Source organism: Dreissena polymorpha, chromosome 3 (genome assembly GCF_020536995.1).
Source record: "Dreissena polymorpha isolate Duluth1 chromosome 3, UMN_Dpol_1.0, whole genome shotgun sequence".
Classification (NCBI taxonomy): domain Eukaryota; kingdom Metazoa; phylum Mollusca; class Bivalvia; order Myida; family Dreissenidae; genus Dreissena; species Dreissena polymorpha.
In genome coordinates, this window is record NC_068357.1 from 55505300 (window position 1) to 55527167 (window position 21868).

The following is a 21868-nucleotide window of genomic DNA, read 5'->3' on the forward strand; positions in this document are numbered from 1 at the left end:
ATGCCACCTAATATAAGTGAATATTCTGTCGTTGACTGCGAAGCTGTAACTGGTTATCCGCGAAAAAGAAGCACTAAAGGAAAGCGCCAGTTAGATTTTAATGGTCTGGATAAACCAGTAAAACGGCGTCGCTCTTTTGGTGTCACCGAAGCAAAACAAACGCAAGAAGAGAAGTCCATTGAAAGCATCATTGAAGCCGTGGAGCGTTTGTCAACGGAACCACGCCTTGTTTCTGACGGTTCACGTGAGAACACAATGCCAACCATGTCTGGAAAGCACAAGGATCTGAACGCTATCACACCTGAAACAATGTCACGTGCTCTACAAGGTGCGTACAGTGACCGTATTGATCAACTGACGGTGATAGACTGCAGATATCCATATGAGTTTGAAGGAGGACATATCAAGGGAGCTATTAACCTCTACACAAAGCAAGCGATTAAGGACTTCATACACAACTCGGCAACGTCTTCGGAAAAGAATCACGTGCTTATTTTCCACTGTGAGTTTTCATCAGAAAGGGGTCCGAAAATGTACCGGCATCTGAGGTCACTGGATCGGGAACTCAATATTGACTCGTATCCGAAACTTAATTTTCCGGAAATGTATCTTCTCGAAGGCGGCTACAAAGCGTTTTTCGAAACCCAGAGCAACCACTGCCTTCCACAGTCATACACACCCATGCTACATAAGGACCATTCTGAAGACCTACGTCACTTCCGGGTAAAGTCAAAGTCTTGGGCAGCGGGAGACAAACCTCGGCACAAATCACGTGTGTCGGAAAATGCGAAACAACTTTCCTTTTGAGAAATTATGAACATATTTAGTTTGTTATCTGATAAATGTTATTGTGTTTGTTTTGTCGATCTTTATTTTCTACAAAATAAAATATTCAAACGTCAATTTTGCATTTTGTATTGTACGAGCCAGTGGTATGGTCACTACCTATTCATTTGACCTGTTGATATGTGCATTGTTACATGGTTAAGACTGACGATGTTCTATGTACCAGTCGTAATAAAATAATGTTCTGTTATATGATTGAGACATAATGCAGTGATTAAATTCCCCTAAGGCAAAACATAACGTGTATCGGTAATGACTAATTTGCAACCCACAATATTAGTTTCATAGAAAAAAATGAAAAGTACGGAACAGAACAGAACAGCCCGTTTATTAAGACTTATACATAAGTACATCGTCTTTAATGCATATCATTATAAATCAAGTAATGTAACGTGTCAGTATACTATAGTAGGTAACCCAATCAATATTGCCTACGGCTTGATTGGACATTGTCGGCTCGGGTACTACTTACATGCACCCCGGGTACTCTTAATTTTACTAACATGTACCCCGGGTACGGTAAATATACTAAATCGTACCCGAGAATTTTAACGCTAAATCGGTCGATGTCGGCTATTTTTTTATAATTAATTATTTTCACTTTATTTCAAATTTTCTGTTAAATGGCCTCTATATTATCGAAACTTATACTCAAAAAGCATGCTGATGCAGTTTTTAGATGGTCGCTTTAGCGACCGTCTAAAGTGCTTGATGTGAAATTCAGGTCGATACGGCCTAGGTATGATTAACCCAATACCCGCTTGCGTATCCGCGCAAGAAAGAGTTGTATAATTTATGCAAGAGGTTTGAGTTCGCCAATTATGTGTATTCACAAATGGAAACATTATATTAATATCGTGTTACATTCAATATTTTCGAACGGTGTTTTATAGAAAAGAATCAATAAACAATGATCGTATTGTACGTGTCGCGGAGGAGATTGTTTATGAATGATTAAAATAGTCCACTTTCTGCTGCGTCTGCGTGACGTAGTATTTTCGCTCATCTCATTCATAACTCTGCGGCTGGCGATAAACAAAGGGGAGTCCGGGCGAGAATAACGCACTAGTATAAGGTTACGCTTGTTTATATTCACAGGTCTTAATTAATAATACGTTGACCACGAGTTCAACAATTATTACAGGGATACGATAGACAACATAAAAAATGTTTCATTATCGCTGAAACTGTTAAAAAAACATTTAAATATAACAAGAATATTATCTAAAAAATGTAGTCTTGCTGTTTTGAAATAAGGTTTGGAATTTTGGTTTCTAAATAACTTAATTCAAAACAAAAGTTTAATTATAGTGTTTTTTACTTGTTAGTCGCATATTTACCGCATTATAATGTGTGTTATAATAGGCAAACCATACATTATTAAAATTCAATCTGCCTTCGCACATAGAAGGAATGGGTCAATGGGGTGCTGCGTTTCCTTTGCTTACTTCAGTTAGAGGTCAATTCTTTACGTAATAGCAACCACAAGGCTCTGGCTTCAAAGGAATTGCGGAGCGATAATAAAAGTCGTAGTCGCATGGTATTTGCGTTTAGCGTCCTATTTGATCACGTGGTTCTTTTTTCGCGGGTGTTTTGGCATTCATGATATGAGGCTATTAATAGATGCGCCTGTCGATGAACAAAGGAAAGTTTACGGGTTATAACAACGCAATAGGTTACGCTCTCACATACAACTCAATTACGTAGTACAGGGACCTGCGTAGTACAGGTCGTAAATTGAGAGATTCGGGGAAAAGTTGACGCTTATTTATATTCTCAATTTATAAAACGTTGAACATAAGTTCAACAATAGCTTCAGCGATACGATAGACAAAAACAAAACAAAATGTTTCATAATCGCTAAACCCGAATATAACAAACAATTTATAATAATAATACGAATGACCTGTTTCATAACCTCGGTCATGCTACTACAGCGGGTATTTCTTAAGTTCTGAACAGATAGCGGCGATCTTTTGTATTTATGGGTGCTAGCAACGCAAAAGTAGAAGGTTAGTAGAAGGATTAGCTTGTTTATATTCACAGTTCTCAATACATAGACAGTTGGATATGAGTTCATCAATTACTACAGGCATACTATAGGCAACCTCGAAAATGCTTTATAATCGCTAAAACCGAAAACAACTAAATATATTATATTAAATATATTTATAACAATAAATGTCTTTTAAAAATGTAGTCGGCGTATACGCTGACTTTGAAATAAAGTTAGCAATTTACTTTTCTAAATAATTAAATACAATTAAACAAAAGTTAAACTATTGTGTTGTGTTTTTCACTTGTAAGCTGCATATTCACCGCATGAAATGTGTGTTAGATTTGTCAAACCACACATTAGTGTGAGTAAATAAAAAATATACTACGGGAGAGCACTTCATATGTGTCCTCATATGCCTTGTTATGAGTATCTTTCTTCACTATCGAAATATATCGTATATTTATATTTGATTTAAACGCAGTTTTCTTTCGACACATTTAAATCACACGTCAATAGCGCCGTCATGCGAAAATGGGTCTTATGCGTTTCGGCAAGCGTTTGTTAAACCCAACATGTGCTTTTGCGCAGTCAGGCCATGACGATGCTGTTCGCTTTAAAATCACTCAATATGTTATGTTTCTCCTTACCAGAAGGAGGGATAGCTGAGTGGGCTATTTATATGATGGGCGCAAATGGAATAAGACCCATTTTCGCATGACGAGGTCATTACAAATCTCATTGCGAATTGAAAATGCCACATTTAAGAACAATGCTTTTTGATACAAAATTGAATTCAAAATAGCAAACTTGTTAATAATGGCAGCCTATCCACACATTAAGGAATGATTTCCAGACATGCTGACCAAGTACGGCAAACATTGTGGTATGATAATTAAACGATTTTCTCTTATCGTGACACTATACTATTTCGCTAATGATTGTTTTCTCATCTTGGAGGCGAAAGTGAAATTCTGCGAGATGGATTGTAACGCGTAATTGTAGCAGGGCCACTATTTGTGTCGTTTGAGCATACAGACAGAAGTCCGGAATTCCTTACACTGAACAGTGCTACATCCTTTGAATTGAGCACATACGCAGTGATGTAGCAAAAATTCAGAGGTTGTATCTCGAATCAGCTTATTAAATATTCGAAAATATTCATGCGTGTCTGTTGGCGTTATGTAAAAGTCACTAAGATGAAAACTGAAACAGCTATGCCTAAAAGCGCATTAGTGCTCTATACCTATGTTTATGTTAGCGTTGTTGACACCGTGTGAACTGCTCGGGTAACAAGTAAAGCATAAACAGCAATGTTTATATACTTTTATTCCTCCATATACAAGATACGAAGATTATTGTATATTTTGAATTTGTATATGGTGTCAAAAATCAAAAGTTTTGTACACGGAACTTTCATTATGAATTTATATTCTTGGTGAGATAGTCATTTGATATCAGAAAAATATTCCTTTAATATGATGGTGACTGCAAATTTTCTTTATTTTAAGTTCTCATAACCATTTTCATCATACTTTCTATGCTTTCAGAACTTCCAAAAAGCATGTTGTTTTTATTTTGTCTTAGTTATTTCTATGAAATAATAAGGATGATAAAAAGTGCACACAAAATTCGACCCGTGCGCAATGACACACACTTTATAAAGTTGAATGGCGTGTGTTCATTTTAAACTTGCGATTGATTTTCAAAAATGAATTGCGTGTTAAATTATGCAATAGCGAACATCTTCAGTGCCTTCAGCGCTTTGATTTTTAAAGAGAAGTTTGTTTATTAGATAAACAATATAGTTTACGGTAATCGGTAGCGCGTTTTACGACATCGGATTTTGGGCGGGAATACAACTCGGGTACAGTCTAATATCGACCGGGTACGTTTAAGTATATTTACCGTACCCGGGGTACATGTAAGTATACTTAAGAGTACCCGGGGTACATGTAAGCAGTACCCGAGCCGACAATGACCAATCGAGCATTACTAGGTATATATGTTAGTAGGTTAAATAAAATTTCAGTACTAAATTCAATGAAATTTCTAAACGAAATCAGAACAGATAGCAACAACGATTTTGAACAGGAGAAACATAATAATTTTAAAGGCAGTAAGGACAAACTGTTACGTGTAGTTTACTTTGGTATTTATAATAATAATTCAAATCCTAGCAGTAACTTCAAAGTTAAACATACACTTCTTTCAAGGGAATTACATCAAACTAGTATTTTAAGTAGTGGTATTCAAACTAGTATTTCGTACAGTTAATGCTTCCTTTACATATTTACACACGTTTAATATTTCAAATGTACATGTTGATGTTAATAAACTATGGAACTTAACAACAGATGGATTCATATAATACAAACGTTTAATGAATTTTTGTCGTAGAAAACGGTTACATGAACAAACACAAATAAAATGGAATTCATCATCTGTAAAAATGGCGGACAGTGTGGATGTAAAAATATAGCCGGAGAACATTTTAGAATTTTAAACGTGGATATTGAACATATAGTACACTGAAACTATATATTTTTGACAGTATATTAGACGTTGAGTGAATTAAAGGTATCGTTTTATGGAATTTTAAGTGATTGCATGTGATTTCATGTGAAATATGGACTAATATAAACTATCCATTGTGAATTTCAAATTTTTCATCGAGCGGGAGTACACGTGACATACGGATTTATAAAAATGGCTTACCTAAGCAGGCAAGATTTTATTGATAGTACACCTGATAATAAACTATTGCACATGTTTGATGAGCTTAGGTACATAAGAAAAGAGCAATTAAATTGTAGCAAAAATCTTGAAGAGTTTCAAAAATCGCTAACACAGGTTGATCAGAAAATTGGACATATAATCAATGTGACAAATTCACAAACAGAGCTCTTGAGAGCAGTGGCGTATAAGTCGATAGACCTGGAGGCTCGTTCAAGACGAAACAACCTTATATTCAGAGGAATTACGGAAACCCGGGAGGAAGATTGTTTCGCGGTAATTGCTGACTTTCTAGAATCAAAATTTGACTTAAATTCGAGAGACGTGTACATGGCACGTGCACACAGACTAGGAAAGCGAGTCCAAGGTAAACATTTCAACAAGAGGCCGATAATCGTAAATTTTAGAGACTTTCGAGATATCAGCTATGTGACAAGCAAAGTAAGTCGGTTGAAAGACCATCCGGGTTATTCAGTTGACTATGACTACCCAAAAGAAATTCAAAGTGCAAGATCTCGACTCTGGCCATTGTTAAAAAAACACCGTGCCGAATATCCAAGGTCAAAAGTAACTATTGTCTTCCCTGCTAAATTGATAGCAGATGGCCGGCTTATTCAGGACGAATTCCCCAATTGGAACTTTTACGTCGGTTACGACAGAATGACACATATAAATGTGATTAATCAAAATGAACAAGTGCAACAAACGCATGCTCAACAACAGGTATTTACGAATGTCGTACCAGAACAGCGCGCTGAAATGAACACCTCGACTATAAACCCCCCTCCTGGTTTCCCACCTGGATACGCCCCGCTCATGACCAGACAACAAATTCCGCTCACTGATAATGTCGGACCAAATAACTATAACAGTAAATCTGGATTTCAGCCAAATAACACATATATCCACGATATGGACTCTCCGTTAGCCAGCACTAATTACAGTCCAGAATTATCAGTTGTGTCAAATGTAGAAAACACGGGTTTTGCGCAATTGTTAAATTTGCAGAGTGTCCAAGTGAGCGATGGGTCATTAAATAGAGCGGACCAGACAGACAAAGTTGTGAACTCCGAATATTTACACGGGAGTTATTTTGGAGCGATGCCTTCCCTGTTAAAAGATACATGTGCACTATTATTACCCAATACTACCCCTGCGTCCGGTAGCATTAACACCCATTCGCCGGTCGTTAGTGAGCAAAATCAGTGTAATATTTCTGAAAACAATGCGCCTTTAAATGATCAGACATATGCTAAGGTGGTGACAGGTAGTGGCTCGCATGTATCCCGTACAAGAAACCGTACATCTCGGCGGACCTACTCCGCTAGTCCATATAGTAGAAATTTGACAGCTGTCAAAAATGGGAATTTCCCAGTTTCTAAAAATAGAAACGAGACGAACGATGGACAACAGAGTGAGCCGGAGGTCAAGAAGTAGGACGGAGAGGAGAAGATCAAAGTTCGATGCGCTTATATGAACATTAACGGACTATGTAGTAAAAGGACTGACAAACTGAAATCGGATTTTGTAAAGAAATTATTCGATAACAATGATTGTATTTTATTTACAGAAACATGGACAGATGCTTTTTCAAATTTACATGTAGATGGTTTCGAACATTACGTTTTAAATAGAGAAGATATTAAAAGCACAGCAAAACGAAATTCAGGCGGTATTATTGTTTATATAAGAAATAATCTAGTGTCAGATGATAGTTTAGTTTTTACATCAAAAGATGACATTATTTGGGTTAAATTATCTGCCAAAAAGTTAGGTACAGAGAGAGACTTTTTTATAGGTTTATGTTATGTGGTTCCAGATGATAGTAGCCGCCAATCTATGGATGAGACTAATGTTTTTGATAGGTTAATTGATTCCGTTATATATGTAGAAAGTTTGTCAGAAAATGAAAATTATTATGCAATTTTTGGAGACTTTAACTCACGCACTTCAACTTTGCCTGATTATGTAGAAAATGATATTGTGAACAATTTCAATATTGATTTACTGCCTGAGGGGTACCAGTCGGATATTGAATTACGTAGGTTTTCATTAGATAAAACGTCTGTCAACAATAATGGAAGACTTATGTTAGATTTTTGTAAGCAAACGGGCTATAGAATTGTAAATGGTAGAAAAGGCAATGATAATACGATAGGGAAACATACATTTGTAAGCAATAGGGGATGTAGCGTGGTGGACTATTTGTTATGCAAATATGCTATGTTCAAGAATATTTCCATATTTGATATCGATGTTCCAAATATTGTCTCAGACCACTGTTTAATGAGCGTTACATATACATTAGACTCAATTATCAGTAAAAATACAAGTGATAGGTGTGATACAAAAGATTTTGAAAGTGTAAACTATAAATATGTATGGAAGCCCGACTTGAAAAATACTTATATTGAAAATTTAGAAAGTGAAGAATGTTTAGAAAGCTTAGATGTTTTGACGAATAATATAAGGGCTAGCATGACATGTGATGATATAGATGTGTGTATAAATAATTTCGAAACTATTTTAGACAATGTTGCCTCACCTTTTGTTAAAAATATATGTACAGAAAATAGTAATTATGTTGTTAACTCGGAAAGTTCACAGCCATGGTTTAACGAGGAGTGTTTTGAGAAAAGGAATATTTTCTTAAGATGTCTTAATCAGTATAGAATTAGTCAAAATGAAAACACAAGAGTGAATATGGTGAAATCTAGGTCGGATTATAAGTTAACAATAAGAAAATGTAGATACAATTATGATAAAGAAAAAACAAACAAACTGTTGAGTAACAGGCACAAAAATGCTCGTTTATATTGGAATATGCTAAAGGAATCTGCTGGTATCAAAAAGTCAAATATATCAATGTCAATGTTTGAAAATTATTTTAAAGCTGTTAATAATCCAGAAGATAGGTTTTTTACACCTGATGAGGATATTATGTATTTTATTGATAGGTACGAAAATGATGAATTTAAAATTATGTTCAGTGAATTAAACACATGTATAACTATTACGGTAATAACAGCAGCCATTAACCAGTTGAAAACCAACAGGTCAGGTGGTCCTGATTGTTTAATAAACGAAATGTTTACTGTCGGTAAAAATGCATTGATGAACGTGTTTTATACATTGTTTAATAAGATTTTTGAAAACGCATATTTCCCCAAGCGATGGTCGGAAGGCTTTGTGATTCCACTGCATAAAAAAGGCAGTATAAATAATGTGGATAATTATCGGGGTATAACTTTATTGAGTAGTTTAGGTAAGCTGTTTACTAGGATTATAGATAATAGATTGAAATCATGGGCCGAAAAGTATAACGTGTATATAAAAGCCCAATCAGGATTTAGGGCAAATATGAGTACGGTAGATAATATATTTGTGCTTAACGGTTTAATAACACATGTTCTGAATCAAGGGAAACAACTCTATACATTATGTGTTGATTATACTAAAGCGTTTGACTATGTGGTTCGTGAAAATCTTTGGTTTAAGCTGATACAGCTGGGACTTAGAGGTCATATACTCAACATTGTTAAATCAATATACGATTCTGTTAAGTCTAGAGTTAAGTATTGCAATAAGTTAAGTGATGAATACACATGTACTCTTGGGGTACGTCAGGGGGAGTGCTTATCTCCCTTTTTATTTTCGATGTTTATCAATGATTTAGAAGACATGTTTATTCATAACAATGCAGATAGTATAGATGTTAATATGTTTAAGATATTTATGTTACTGTATGCCGACGACATTGTCATTTTTGCAAATTCGGCTGAATCATTACAGCGTAGTATTGATATATTATATGATTATTGTTTAACATGGAAACTGAAGGTAAATGTTGCTAAAACAAAAGTTATGATATTTAAAAAAGGCGGTTCTATCCCAAATGACATTGCTTTTTATTATAATGGCGAACCAATTGAAATAGTTAACAAATTCTGTTATTTAGGTGTGGTTTTTACTACAGGGGGTTCGCTTAGTACCGCACAAAGTACTTTGGCCGGACAGGCACAAAAAGCCATTTTTACTATGAATAAATACTTGTATAAATTTACTTATATACCGCCAAAACACAAGTTGGAACTTTTCGATAAGCTTGTATCGCCAATTTTGAATTATTGTTGTGAAATATGTTGTTTTGCGAATGACTTATCAATTGAGACAGTACATATGAGATTTTGCAAAAAACTGCTTGGTGTGAAGAAAACTACTCAGAACGATTTTATATATGGAGAATTAGGCAGAGTATCTTTTAAAACTATACATATGTATAAGGCTATTAAATATTGGTTACGAATTCTTCAAACGAAAGAAAATAAGTATATTCTTCTTGTGTATAATTTATTAAAGAATGATTTAGAATTGTATCCCAATAAAACAAATTGGTGCTCCTTATTGAAGAACTTATTATGTTCGCTTGGTTTTGTTGATGCCTGGACTTTTCAAGGTGTAGGTAATAATGACACGTTTCTATATATTGTTAAGCAGAGATTAAATGACCAATTTATACAGAACTGGTACGCCAGATTAACTCAGTCTAGTAGAGCTTTATTCTACAACACAATTTCATCTTTTAGATTTCAACCATATCTCGAATGTTTTAATATAAGCAAGTTTTGTCAATCGTTTTCTCGTTTTCGAGTCTCATCGCATAGATTGCATATTGAGGCTGGTCGATGGACCAGACCTTTGAGTACCTCAATAAGTGATAGAAAATGTGCAAGGTGCAATACAATTGAGGATGAATATCATTTTGTTATGGAATGTGTAATGTATACTGACATAAGGAAAAAATATATTGGCAGAAAATATTGGTTTAGACCTAGCATGGCTAAATTTGTAGATCTTATAAAGTCAGAAAATGAGAATATACTTAGAAACTTAGGAACCTATATTCATAAAGCATTTATTATTAGAAATGAGGTAATGTATAGAAATTGACATGGTAAAATTGTTGCAAAATGTGTTTCGTGTGATACTGAAAATACATGCTTTCTATGTGTTTGTTTGTACTTGAATTGTATATATTTCGTGTTTTCAATGTTTTTCTGCTGAAACTGTTAATATGTCTGATGTACTATGTATGTTCCTTGGTATATTACAGAAACCATACGCAAACTATGTTTACATGATTGTTGGTTACTGTTACATACATTTTGTCATACGGATAATAAATATGATATGAGGCCTTTATGCCGTTTTAATTGTTTTAATTGTTAAGTATACCAGACTATGATAGCGTGCTATTTAGAACTGTAATGTATTGTAGTGAAATACGATTACATTATAACATTTACATGCATTTTTCTATTACGATTAATAGATAAGACATGTTGCCTTAATACCCTTTGTATTATTAGTAGTTCACGATCGTACAATTAATGTATTATAATGTGTCATTTTAAGTCTAGTTTCCACAATATTTGTCTTACATGTTTCTTTCGGTAAGACAAATATATGAAAAGTGGATATAAATTGTTAAGTACAGATGTTAGTGATAGCAGTTGCATATGATATCAGTCTTACATTTTCGTTTCGGTAAGACATATATATCTATGGCACTCTTCATGTTAATTCCATAGATGTTAAAATACCATCTGTGATAGATATATAACTCATACATGTTTAATAATTAAACTATATTATAATTTTTTGTATTCAAAGGTTTCTTTGCGATTGGTTATTTTACTTGTTTTTCGTAATAGTAAAATTGAACTAAATTTATAAACATATCCGAAGAGGCCGATGTAGAGAAACCATTTAATGCAGGATAAAGTGGTGTAATATGGCATACTTATGTAAATGTGTATGTTATGTCGTTGTTTGTTAAATCGATGCATATGTTTAGAATACAGCCCGAAAATGCTTCCTTTAAACAACATACTACCATGCTTATATGATGATATTTGATAGTACGAAACAAATTAGGATAAATGTATGCTACATTTTAAAAGTCAATATCTATGTTTCTACATTGTTATTAGAATATCATCCAGTAATCGGATTGAAGAAACCTCTAAGAAAAAAAACATATTGTATTATATCTTGAAATAGATTGGTTAAATGCTTAGAAAACGTTCCAGAATTATCTTGCATGTATGCTTTTTGAAATATTGTTTTCAAAGCGATCTTCTCCAAATGTTGGAAACATACAACTACAACTTTTGTTAAAATTTTGTATTCTAGTCTACACTGTTCGTCAACACTTGTATTGTATATATGTCCTCGTGGGCTTAAATGCCTTATTGGATTGAAATAAACTGTCTGTCTGTCTGTCTGTCTGTCTGTTTCCCTTTTATTACAACAAAGGCAATAACGTTCTTCACCGGGAATATTGTTGCGTGCGTATCTTCCGGTCTAAATTCTCAATGGATGGACAGAAGCCCTAAATTTCACAAAGTATAAACGTAGAGTCTTGGGCAATAAATCTAAGTAGTTTGTATATATTCAGTAGTAAATTTAAACATTCTAAAAATATCTAGAATATAAATTCTATTCATACCACCAAACCATTCTCGCATAAAGGTGTCAATAATTCTTCATTTAAATTCACTTACAAAAGCTTGCCTATTAGCTATATTCGCAGATTCAAACAGTGAAAAAAGATTCGGGGACATAACTTCCCCTTGTCTTAGACCGACTGCATAACTAAAGTATTCAGAATTTGATGTAAACGAGAAAAGATATTCGCAAGATGCCGTTAAAACCATAAATAACAGCTGTAAATATAACACATAAAAACAACATTGAGTTTCTCACATAAATGCGATCATCGGGATCTAGATTGTAATTAGCGTACCAATATTATGAATTAGCGATATGGTTGTATACCTTTCAGCAATTATTACTATAGCGCAAAGGTAACATTAAAGGGGCCTTTTCACAGATTTTGGCATTTTTTAACTTATTCATTAAATGCTTTATATCGATAAATGTAAACATTGGATCGTAAAAGCTCCAGTAAAAAATCAAGAATAAAATTTAAAAAAGGAAAAGAACATTGCCCGGACCAGGTTTCGAACTAGTGACCCCTGGAGTCCTGCCAGAGTCCTGAAGTAAAAACGCTTTAGCCTATTGAGCTATTCCGCCGAGTACACATGCCGAGCGTATTTTATACCTTATATAAGCAATCTTCGTAGTTTCACAAAATTTAACGACAAAAACAGAACTCTCCAAATTATTCAATCGTTTCGCGTTGCAACGCTTTATAATTTTTTCGGCGTAAGCTGCATAAGCCAGCTTTTCACCTTAGCCTGACCTTTGTAAGTGTCCAATAAATTTCCAATAAAATTTCCCGCGGCTAGGTACGAATGAATACACTTCATTTATTCCATTGGCTGATTTGAGTATACCACCAGAACATTGGAAACATATCCGCGTCTTTGTAACACTGTTTTACTGTATGAAACAATTTTATCTCGAATGAAAAGGCTTAATAGATAGAACAGTTTTACACTCAATTCTCGACATCAATACAGTTTGTGCGTACACCTTTTATTTTCAGAGTATTACCAGCGCAAGAGCGTTTATACTTAAAAGGCTATGTTCTCATATTTAGTACTTACTTCCTTATTCCTGTCAACATGTTAACATGTAAAAGTATAAAGAGCAATGGAAGCGAGGCCTCACTTTAAAGCATTGCATTTCAACCCGCGAGGTATATCGGGTCAATTCGCGGACATTCAGAGTTTATATACAGGTCATCACCGGAGTTGGCGGCCAGTAAAATAATCGTTATATAATAAAGACGCTATCCGTGAACTAGGTGACCTGGAATTTTCTTTAGACCAGAAATATGTTAAATGAAGATATTCAGCAATATAATTATGGTATGTAAATAATAGATTCTTAATGTGTTTTCAACAATACAATGATAAATATTATTGTTGATAAATTTAACAATAATTATTCGTCCATATTGCCTAATGTACTAAAGTGATATTATGAGCATGTAACAGTTTATAGGTGTCTATCGCAACCGTTGATTATTTTTGATGTTTCTACTTCATATACACTTATATTAATTAATGCAGCATCATCATACCAAAACAATATACCAGAAAGAGAAAAATAATGCATTTGAATATCAACCGTACTTTCGTTTGACAACTGATCATGCGTTTACGAGTTGAACCTAAATTTAGTTTTAGTGCAGATTTGTTCATACGACACAAAGACACGAAATTGTTTTACGGATCATTTCAGCTTACAGGACTGGGTGGGTCACGTAAGAATATCGAATATAAAATATATTTTTATAAACAACTGGTAGCAAGGTGAGTTGCAGATAATTAATCAGTAACCACATTTTAACTAACTATTTTGACCTGTTAATTCTTTTCAGCTCAATTCAACAGTGCAAAATGCCCATAATATTACTTTAAGCATTAGCACGATGATAATTGATACTGTTAATAATCGAATCAAATAGCAATGCCCGACAAACCACTAAAACAGGTTTGTTCGAAGAACGCGCCTATAAATACGGATACTTCTCGTGTGGCCGGTTGACTCATATGTTTAAATTTCACTTCCATTCTTCTTTTGGTTTTCTGTTTTGTATCTATAGGTTTATGACCAGCAATATGTTATAATGTAAAATAAGCCGCGAAAACTCCCCGTAACATCCCGTACTGCGTGTGATGCAGCTAAGAACTGCACAGAAAAAGACATTCGCTATCCTTGATCTCATTCATTAAACTATTTACGCCGTATATCTTTTTTAAAGATATTTCTTGTTGGTTTTAAAATCGTCAAAAGATGCGTATAATAGCTCTATTAGACCAGGGTAAATGTTCAGTATTACTGTTTCCTCACAAATATCATAACTAAAACGAAAATTTGCGAATCTGAAACAACTTTTTTCAATTTTATCAATTTACCAAAGCGTGAAAAGATCCCTTTAACAAGGTTTAATTATTGATCGAGATGTTATATTATATAATGTATTTGTTTCAGTAAAACGTGTAAAGCAATGCATGTTTATTTGTTTATAGAAATAGATCGGTCGAATACTGTATATTCAATATTTATCGGCTGAAAAGGTTAAAAAAAATAACCTGTTAAACGAAAATCTATGATAAGTATTGCTTTTTGTGTTTATGTTGTTAAAAATATCAAACATCTACATTACACGCAAACTTCTTGGCTGTATAAGTTTGCTTTTCAATGTGTCCCTCATCCGTATTTGCATTAATGCAATAACTAACACAATTAATAATCCGCATTTACTATAAAATATTTTAGAATTTTTCGATAAACAAACATATACAGAAAAAAAACGGTTTCATTACTTTAACAATTTATATATGCATATGCAATTACTTATACAAATAATGGTCACAATATTTTGTTCATGAACATTGCAGGCCATGTAAATCGACGGCATTCTTAACCCAGCTCATGTTAGAGACATGCATGTATACAATTCACCTCAAGTTAAACATAACGTGTGGCGGGACTTAATAATTAGCATCCCGCATTATTAATTTCATAGACAAAATTAAATGGACGATGACAAGATTCCGTGAAGACCAAAAAGAACAGCGTTTTAAACAACAACAAAAAAAGGTGTAAACAGTTTTCAGGGCCTGTTGTGATATGTGGGTTAGATTAGTAATTGCATTGAGTATTTCACATCAATTAGATCATCGGCATCTAGATTACAATCAGCTTTCATTAGCGACATGATTGCATATATGTTAGCTGTTAATAAAGTATAAAGGTTATACATCGTATTAGTTTTGATAATGTTTGTAACGCTGGGTTATTCAAGGTAATATCATCGATGTTCTTCATATTGATCGTTAAAGTATTTGTCTAGACACAGTATATTAAATTTATTAATTTGGCAAAACGTTGTATCAAGAAAAGTATTCGTTTCAATGCCTAAAATATCAATAAAAATGTATTAAACAACGATATGTTTTATGTAGCATTTAAGGGTTATTATAAATGCTTAGCATTCCTCTAAAAGCACATGTGTTAAAAACACATAAACCCTCAAAATTAACGAATATTAAGTAGGATATTTCGAAAAATAAAGTTAACACATAAAAATCAATGTTCCTTATAGCAATATCCAAATTTTCAACGCTATATGTGGTCTGATAACATAGTTTTTACAGGATACAAAATGCCCTTTTTTGTTTTTGCGGGACAATATATTATTCAACACATTTTCATGTACCAAGTTAGTATTCGTGTATCGTGTGAATATATCGTTACGGGAAAATACAATCGAATATAGTGCCTCGAAAACACAACAAGCATTTTGCATATCGTTAAATCAATATTACCATACCACATCTAGTGTTCACATTTTGGCTATTGCTATAAGAAACAATGAATTTTATGGGTTATTTTTATTTTACAAAATATTTTGCGAACTATTCGTTAATTTGTGTATTTATGTTAATTTAAGAAATATACGATTTAATTACTTTTATATTTCAAATTATGCCTAAACACATATTATTGCGTATGTTTTGTTAGCGTATTTTGTTCGGACACATGTTGATCCGTGTAAATCGTTGCCATTGGCAATTATAAATTCGTATGAAGGTTACGTCACTGGCATGCTACAGTTATAAAAACACTATTCAAATGCACTTCAAATTCTTGATCATTGCAACAACAAAATCTGCAAGCATAACTTAAGGACAGATCTTTAACATTACCAGCAATTGCATATCAAATATAAAAATTCGACTGATTTATTTTTCATAAAAATTGCATGGTTATAAAATGCACTTTTTTACACAAAACTAATTTTCCACTTTCTAAAAAATTTAATACCGTTTTTCCATAAAGTTTCGACTGACCGTTTTATTATATTATACAATATTGATCAATCATTAAATATACAGTATTTAATACAACATGTTATTATTAATTCGATTTATACTATTATTTAATATCTTGATAAAAGCACGCGAATACTTTAAAAATACAAAGTCTCGCCTTATTAAGATGTTATGAATATGTTTATTAAGACAATACATTTCTTTGGAATGTATTTCTGAAATATGATCAACTTGCAGAATGGTGATGACAATAGCTCAAATATCCCAGCGTTACAAACTTTATCAAAATTAATGTTACCTTTGTACTTTATTTACCGCTGAAAGGCATACAACCATATCGCTAATTGATTTTATTGTGCCGCTAATTACAATCTAGATCCTGATGATCGCATTGATGTGAGAAACTCAATGGAAAGAGTGATCAAACCGACATATCTCATTATGCATTGAACACTTTTAACACTAGCACGTGACGGCAAACTATATAACCCAGAGACCAAATCAAGAGACATCACATCGTACTGAAAGTTGCAAGAGAAACATTACTACAATGCCAACTTATATTAGTGAATATTCTGTCGTTGATTGCGAAGATTTAACTGTTCACCCGCGAAAAAGAAGCACTTAAGGAAAGCGCCAGTTAAATTTTAATGGTCTGGATAAAGCAGTACAAGGGCGTCGCTCTTTTGGTTCCACTGAAGCAAAACAAACGATAGAAGGGAAGGAGAGGTCCATTGAAAGCATCATTGCAGCCGTGGAGCGTTTGTCTACAGAACCACGCCTCGTTTCCGACGGGTCACGGGAGAACACACTGCCAACCATTTCTGGAAAGCAAAAGGATCTGAACGCTATCACGCCGGAAACAATGTCACGTGCTCTAGAAGGTGCGTACAGTGATCGTATTGATCAACTGACGGTGATAGACTGCAGATATCCATATAAGTTTGAAGGAGGACATATCAAGAGAGCTAATAATCTTTTCACAAAGCAAGCGATTAAGGACTTCATACACAACTCGGCAACGTCTTCGGAAAAGAATCACGTGCTTATTTTCCACTGTGAGTTTTCATCAGAAAGGGGTCCGAAAATGTAACGGCATCTCAGGTCACTGGATCGAGAAATCAATATTGTCTCGTATCCGAAACTAAATTGTCCGGGAATGGATCTTCTCGAAGGCGGCTACAAAGCGTTTTACGACACCCAGAGCAACCATTGCCTACCACAGTCATACACACCCATGCTACATAAGGACCATTCTGAAAACCTACGTCACTTCCGGGTAAAGTCAAAGTCTTGGGCAGCGGGAGACAAACCTCGGCACAAAACACGTGTGTCAGGAAATGCGAAACAACTTTCCTTTTGAGAAATGATGAACATTTTTAGTTTGTTATCTGATTAATGTTATTGTGTTTGTTGTGTCGATCTTTATTTTCTACAAAATAAAACTTTGAAACGTAAACTTTGTATTTGTTATTCAGTTTTTGATTGTACGAGCCAAAGGAACGATTCATGTGTTGCTAATTGTTCGGGATTAAACGTAAACCACAGAGATTGCACACAATCAATTCGTAAATGTTATAAGTCTATCAAGCGCAACGTATTGTTCCGTCACGGTCTTTCTGAAAAAGGAACTTGAACATTATCTTTACAAATATGCACCTTGACGATTTCCGACAACATTGTTTACTTCAAAGTAACTTACCCGTGTAAATTAGTATTAGTATAAACCCGATTACAATATTTGCTTATTGCGAGGCAAGATTATCAAAATATTTATCAAAAGTACATAATAATACCGAACATGTTGACGCTTTATTTTCCAAGACCGTTACATTTGGGCAATTGTACTCTAATTATATACATATATATATTTTTTTAAATTTATATGGAGGTTTGCTAACGATTGTCGTCTGGCAGAATCAGACAATTTCAAAGTACTCACGGGATACAATAAAGCAGATCATTAGCCTATAGAGTGATATACCAATAATACCTGCCTGCATGCCTGCCCGCCCGCCCGCCGGCCCGCCCGCCCGCCCGATCGCCCGCCGGCCCGCCGGTCTGTCTGTCTGTCTGTTTGTCTGTCTGTTTAACTGTCTGTCTGTCTGTCGGTCCGGCCGGCGGGCGGGCGGGCGGGCGGACGGGCGGGCGGGCCGGCGGTCGGTCGTTCGGCCTGCCTGCCTGCCTGTCTATCTGTCTGTCTGTCTGTCTGTCTGTCTGTCTGTCTGTCTGTCTGTCTGTCTGTCTGTCTGTCTGTCTGTCTGTCTGTCTGTCTGTCTGTCTGTCTGTCTGTCTGTCTGTCTGTCTGTCTGTCTGTCTGTCTGTCTGTCTGTCTGTCTGTCCGTCCGTCCGTCCGTCCGTCCGTCCGTCCGTCCGTCCGTCCGTCCGTCCGTCCGTCCGTCCGTCCGTCCGTCCGTCCGTCCGTCCGTCCGTCCGTCCGTCCGTCCGTCCGTCCGTCTGTCTGTCTGTCTGTCTGTCTGAGCTCCCATATGTAACATAACGCCTCTATGAAGATAGATTCGATGTCTACCGTCTTTATGTCAGGGTTTGAGAAACATGTGATGCATAAATCAAAACAAAATGTCCTGGTGAACGTGCTGAAACCTGATATATGTCTGTCGCACAATATGTGACCGTATCGGCGGACGCATAATAGAACTACGTACATTTTAATGACGGGTGTACATTGACGAATCTACGTTAGTCGTGGTGGATTTTCAACAACCGTCAACAAGTTCGAGTAATCGCCCGCCGTTTTACGATGAGCATGTGCGTCAATTTCGAAAAGGTTCGATGAAAAGATGGCATGCACCATACCCCAGTCGCTATCAAGTTAACCACCCGGGAACCCGTTCTTGACGAGGGATTGTAGTGAGACCAATAATCAAGAGTTATTCGGTTGAGCTTAACATTCATGTTTACAGATTGTGCTTGTTGTGTTCACAAAAAAATATTTAAAAATCAACGAGTGACATTTTAAATAGTCTAATTTCTTATGTTGTCAAAATGTTATTATTGTCTCATTGTCTATGCTATTATTGTCTATGCTTATATTTCTAAATGTTACTGCTACGGGCAATATACATCGTCATGACGACCAACGTTACCTTTAATAACATTTAAGTGCGATTTTCTGCTATTAAACAGTGTTTAAAAACTGAAAACGGTATAATTTGGTAACAGACTGGTTAAATTTATAAATGGTTATAACAATTCATAATTTTAACAATGCCTCACTCATATGAATGAAAATGTGACGCGTGTTCGAAAAATGACAACACAATTCTGCAATCTGAAAAATCACATAAACATTAAATTCCGCCTAAACCGAGCTGCTGCATAGAGAACGTTAACCCCCTTGATTATACATGCAGCAAGCGAATGGTTTAACGTCAGACGCCCAAAGTCGGTCAAATAGTTCGTTCCACAGTTAACTCGTACTCTAAAAAGTCCGTACCCATTTGGTTTAAAAACATACCCATGGTAAACTCGTAGCATATCCAAATTGTATCATATTAACAAATAAAAACCTTAATATGAAACTAGAAATACTCAACAAAATGCTTATATTTGAGATTGTTTATTAAAAATATTTATTGTTCACAATTCTGTAGAAAATTTATGTTTTTGGCATTTTGAATCACTGTCGTTTATATCAATGAAAGACATTTACATTGCTAAATATCAAGTGAATCTGGTATATACAGAAAAACAACCCTTCAACGCATGTAACATTTATTTTATAATAGAAAAGCAAGCGTCGAAGGTTAAAAAATACAGGTCAATAAGGACATAAACCATTAAACTAAAATAGGTGGCGTTTAATAATCAATGTTATAGGTGGCGTTTAATAATCAATGTTTAGTTGCATTTTAATGTTTAATAACTAGTTTACTATGGACTATCGCAGAAATAAACTACAACATATATTTAACGACATTTAACCAAAATGGGTACGTTCTGACTTAAGTACGAGTTGTGTTAGGTACGAAATGACTAGACATCGATATATCACGATCGCTATATTGCGTCAGAATAATATTGTGCCGTGTGCAAACATTTCCACAATATCATTGGATAATGGGCTTTCTTCTAAAAATAAACGGGAATATCCTACATGTGGAATTCCGTTTTGCACACGAAACTTAGCCGGTAAACACATGGGTAAAATATAATAAGTGGGTAAGTGTGAGATTTTTAAAGACGCCTTATTGTTATATGCTGTACTAAATTTCTGATTCTCGCCATTTAAATACGTTAACCTGTTTTGTGTTTTTATGTGTAAGTCGTTACATATGTTCACCAAGGATGATGGCTGTCATCCAAAGTGTCAGTGAATGTAGCATCAGTTGGCTTACAGTATGGCCAATCTGGGTTATTTCGGATAGTCCGGATATTTTCGGACAAATATGTTAATCAACTTAATTACATGTATTCAATGTAACTGAACATATTGAACCTTATTTGAGAGGGTTTTGGGTTTACTGCACGCTCAATACACGCACAATACACATGACGCGACGTTGTACATGCTGCATCATTTTCGCGCTCGTTTTAATTGAGAAAAAGTTTCGACACAAAATAAATTTGCACTGCTAATTTGAAGCAAGAATATTTTAAAGTTGCGGTAACTTTTGCATTCAGAAGTGTATTTCCAATTAAAAACGCGTTAACATCGACATACGGAATGGGTTTCGGATTACAAATTTAATTATTCCCATTTGAGTCAGAGATTTCAACAAATAATAACAGTTGCGTTATGAATTCAACGATAATTTGTTTAAACAATTTACGAGTCGAATCACGTTGTCCACGAGGATTACAGCCGGTTGCCATCATCAGTCTTCTAAGTATCGATTATCGGACGAAGCATTTACAAGTGTGCGTAATTAATTCAACGAAAATTTGTTAACGCGCATTACATGTCGAATAAATGTCAGAAAAACGAGGTGAATCAGTTCTATAAATGGACATGATGAAATATACATGTACTGGAATAAAATTGTTATCGCATAATTGTACCCGGGAGTTATTTGCACAACTTACTCGCTATAAGTTATTAATTGTTTACCACTTGCAATTATTTCTCATATTAATTATGAGTCATAGGTAACACTTGTTTGCAGTAAAAAGCTGTGACGATGATGCCCGAAACCGTCTTTAATGTACTGTACTGTACTAGTTACCGGTTTTATATTACCTGAATGGTTTAACTTTTTGCTAATTAAGCTGCAATAAACTCTTACTTCGTGCCAGACGTCGATCAAAAATAATGGTCGCTAGTTAACCCCGCCCTCATAAGCAATCGCGTAACCGATTGGACGATGAACATCACAGTTTGACGACTGGAAAGTTACCTGATACAGCCTTGTCAGCATTTAAATGACTGTGTAATGTGGCTTGAATAAATGATACGCGCGTCTTATTAGTGGATTATCCATTACCCCATGTGGTGTTTATGGCGATTACTTGTGAA

General features: G+C 34.9%; 2 protein-coding genes across 3 annotated transcripts in view; both read left to right on the forward strand.

The window, feature by feature from the left end:
* LOC127872242 (M-phase inducer phosphatase 1-like) overlaps nt 1–21868 on the forward strand; it is a 24494-nt gene continuing 2626 nt past the window's right edge. The window contains exons 1-2 of the mRNA XM_052415572.1: nt 1–502; nt 17094–17276. Of these exons, the coding sequence (XP_052271532.1) occupies nt 1–502; nt 17094–17276 (685 nt within the window). The remainder of the gene's footprint in view (nt 503–17093; nt 17277–21868) is intronic.
* The window catches only part of LOC127874245 (eukaryotic translation initiation factor 2 subunit 1-like), a 21347-nt gene continuing 19913 nt past the window's right edge, over nt 20435–21868 (forward strand). Inside the window, exon 1 of one of the 2 annotated variants that reach the window (XM_052418468.1) lies at nt 20435–20574. The gene's annotated coding sequence lies outside the window, so the exon portion shown is untranslated. The other variant, XM_052418469.1, reaches the window with a different exon arrangement.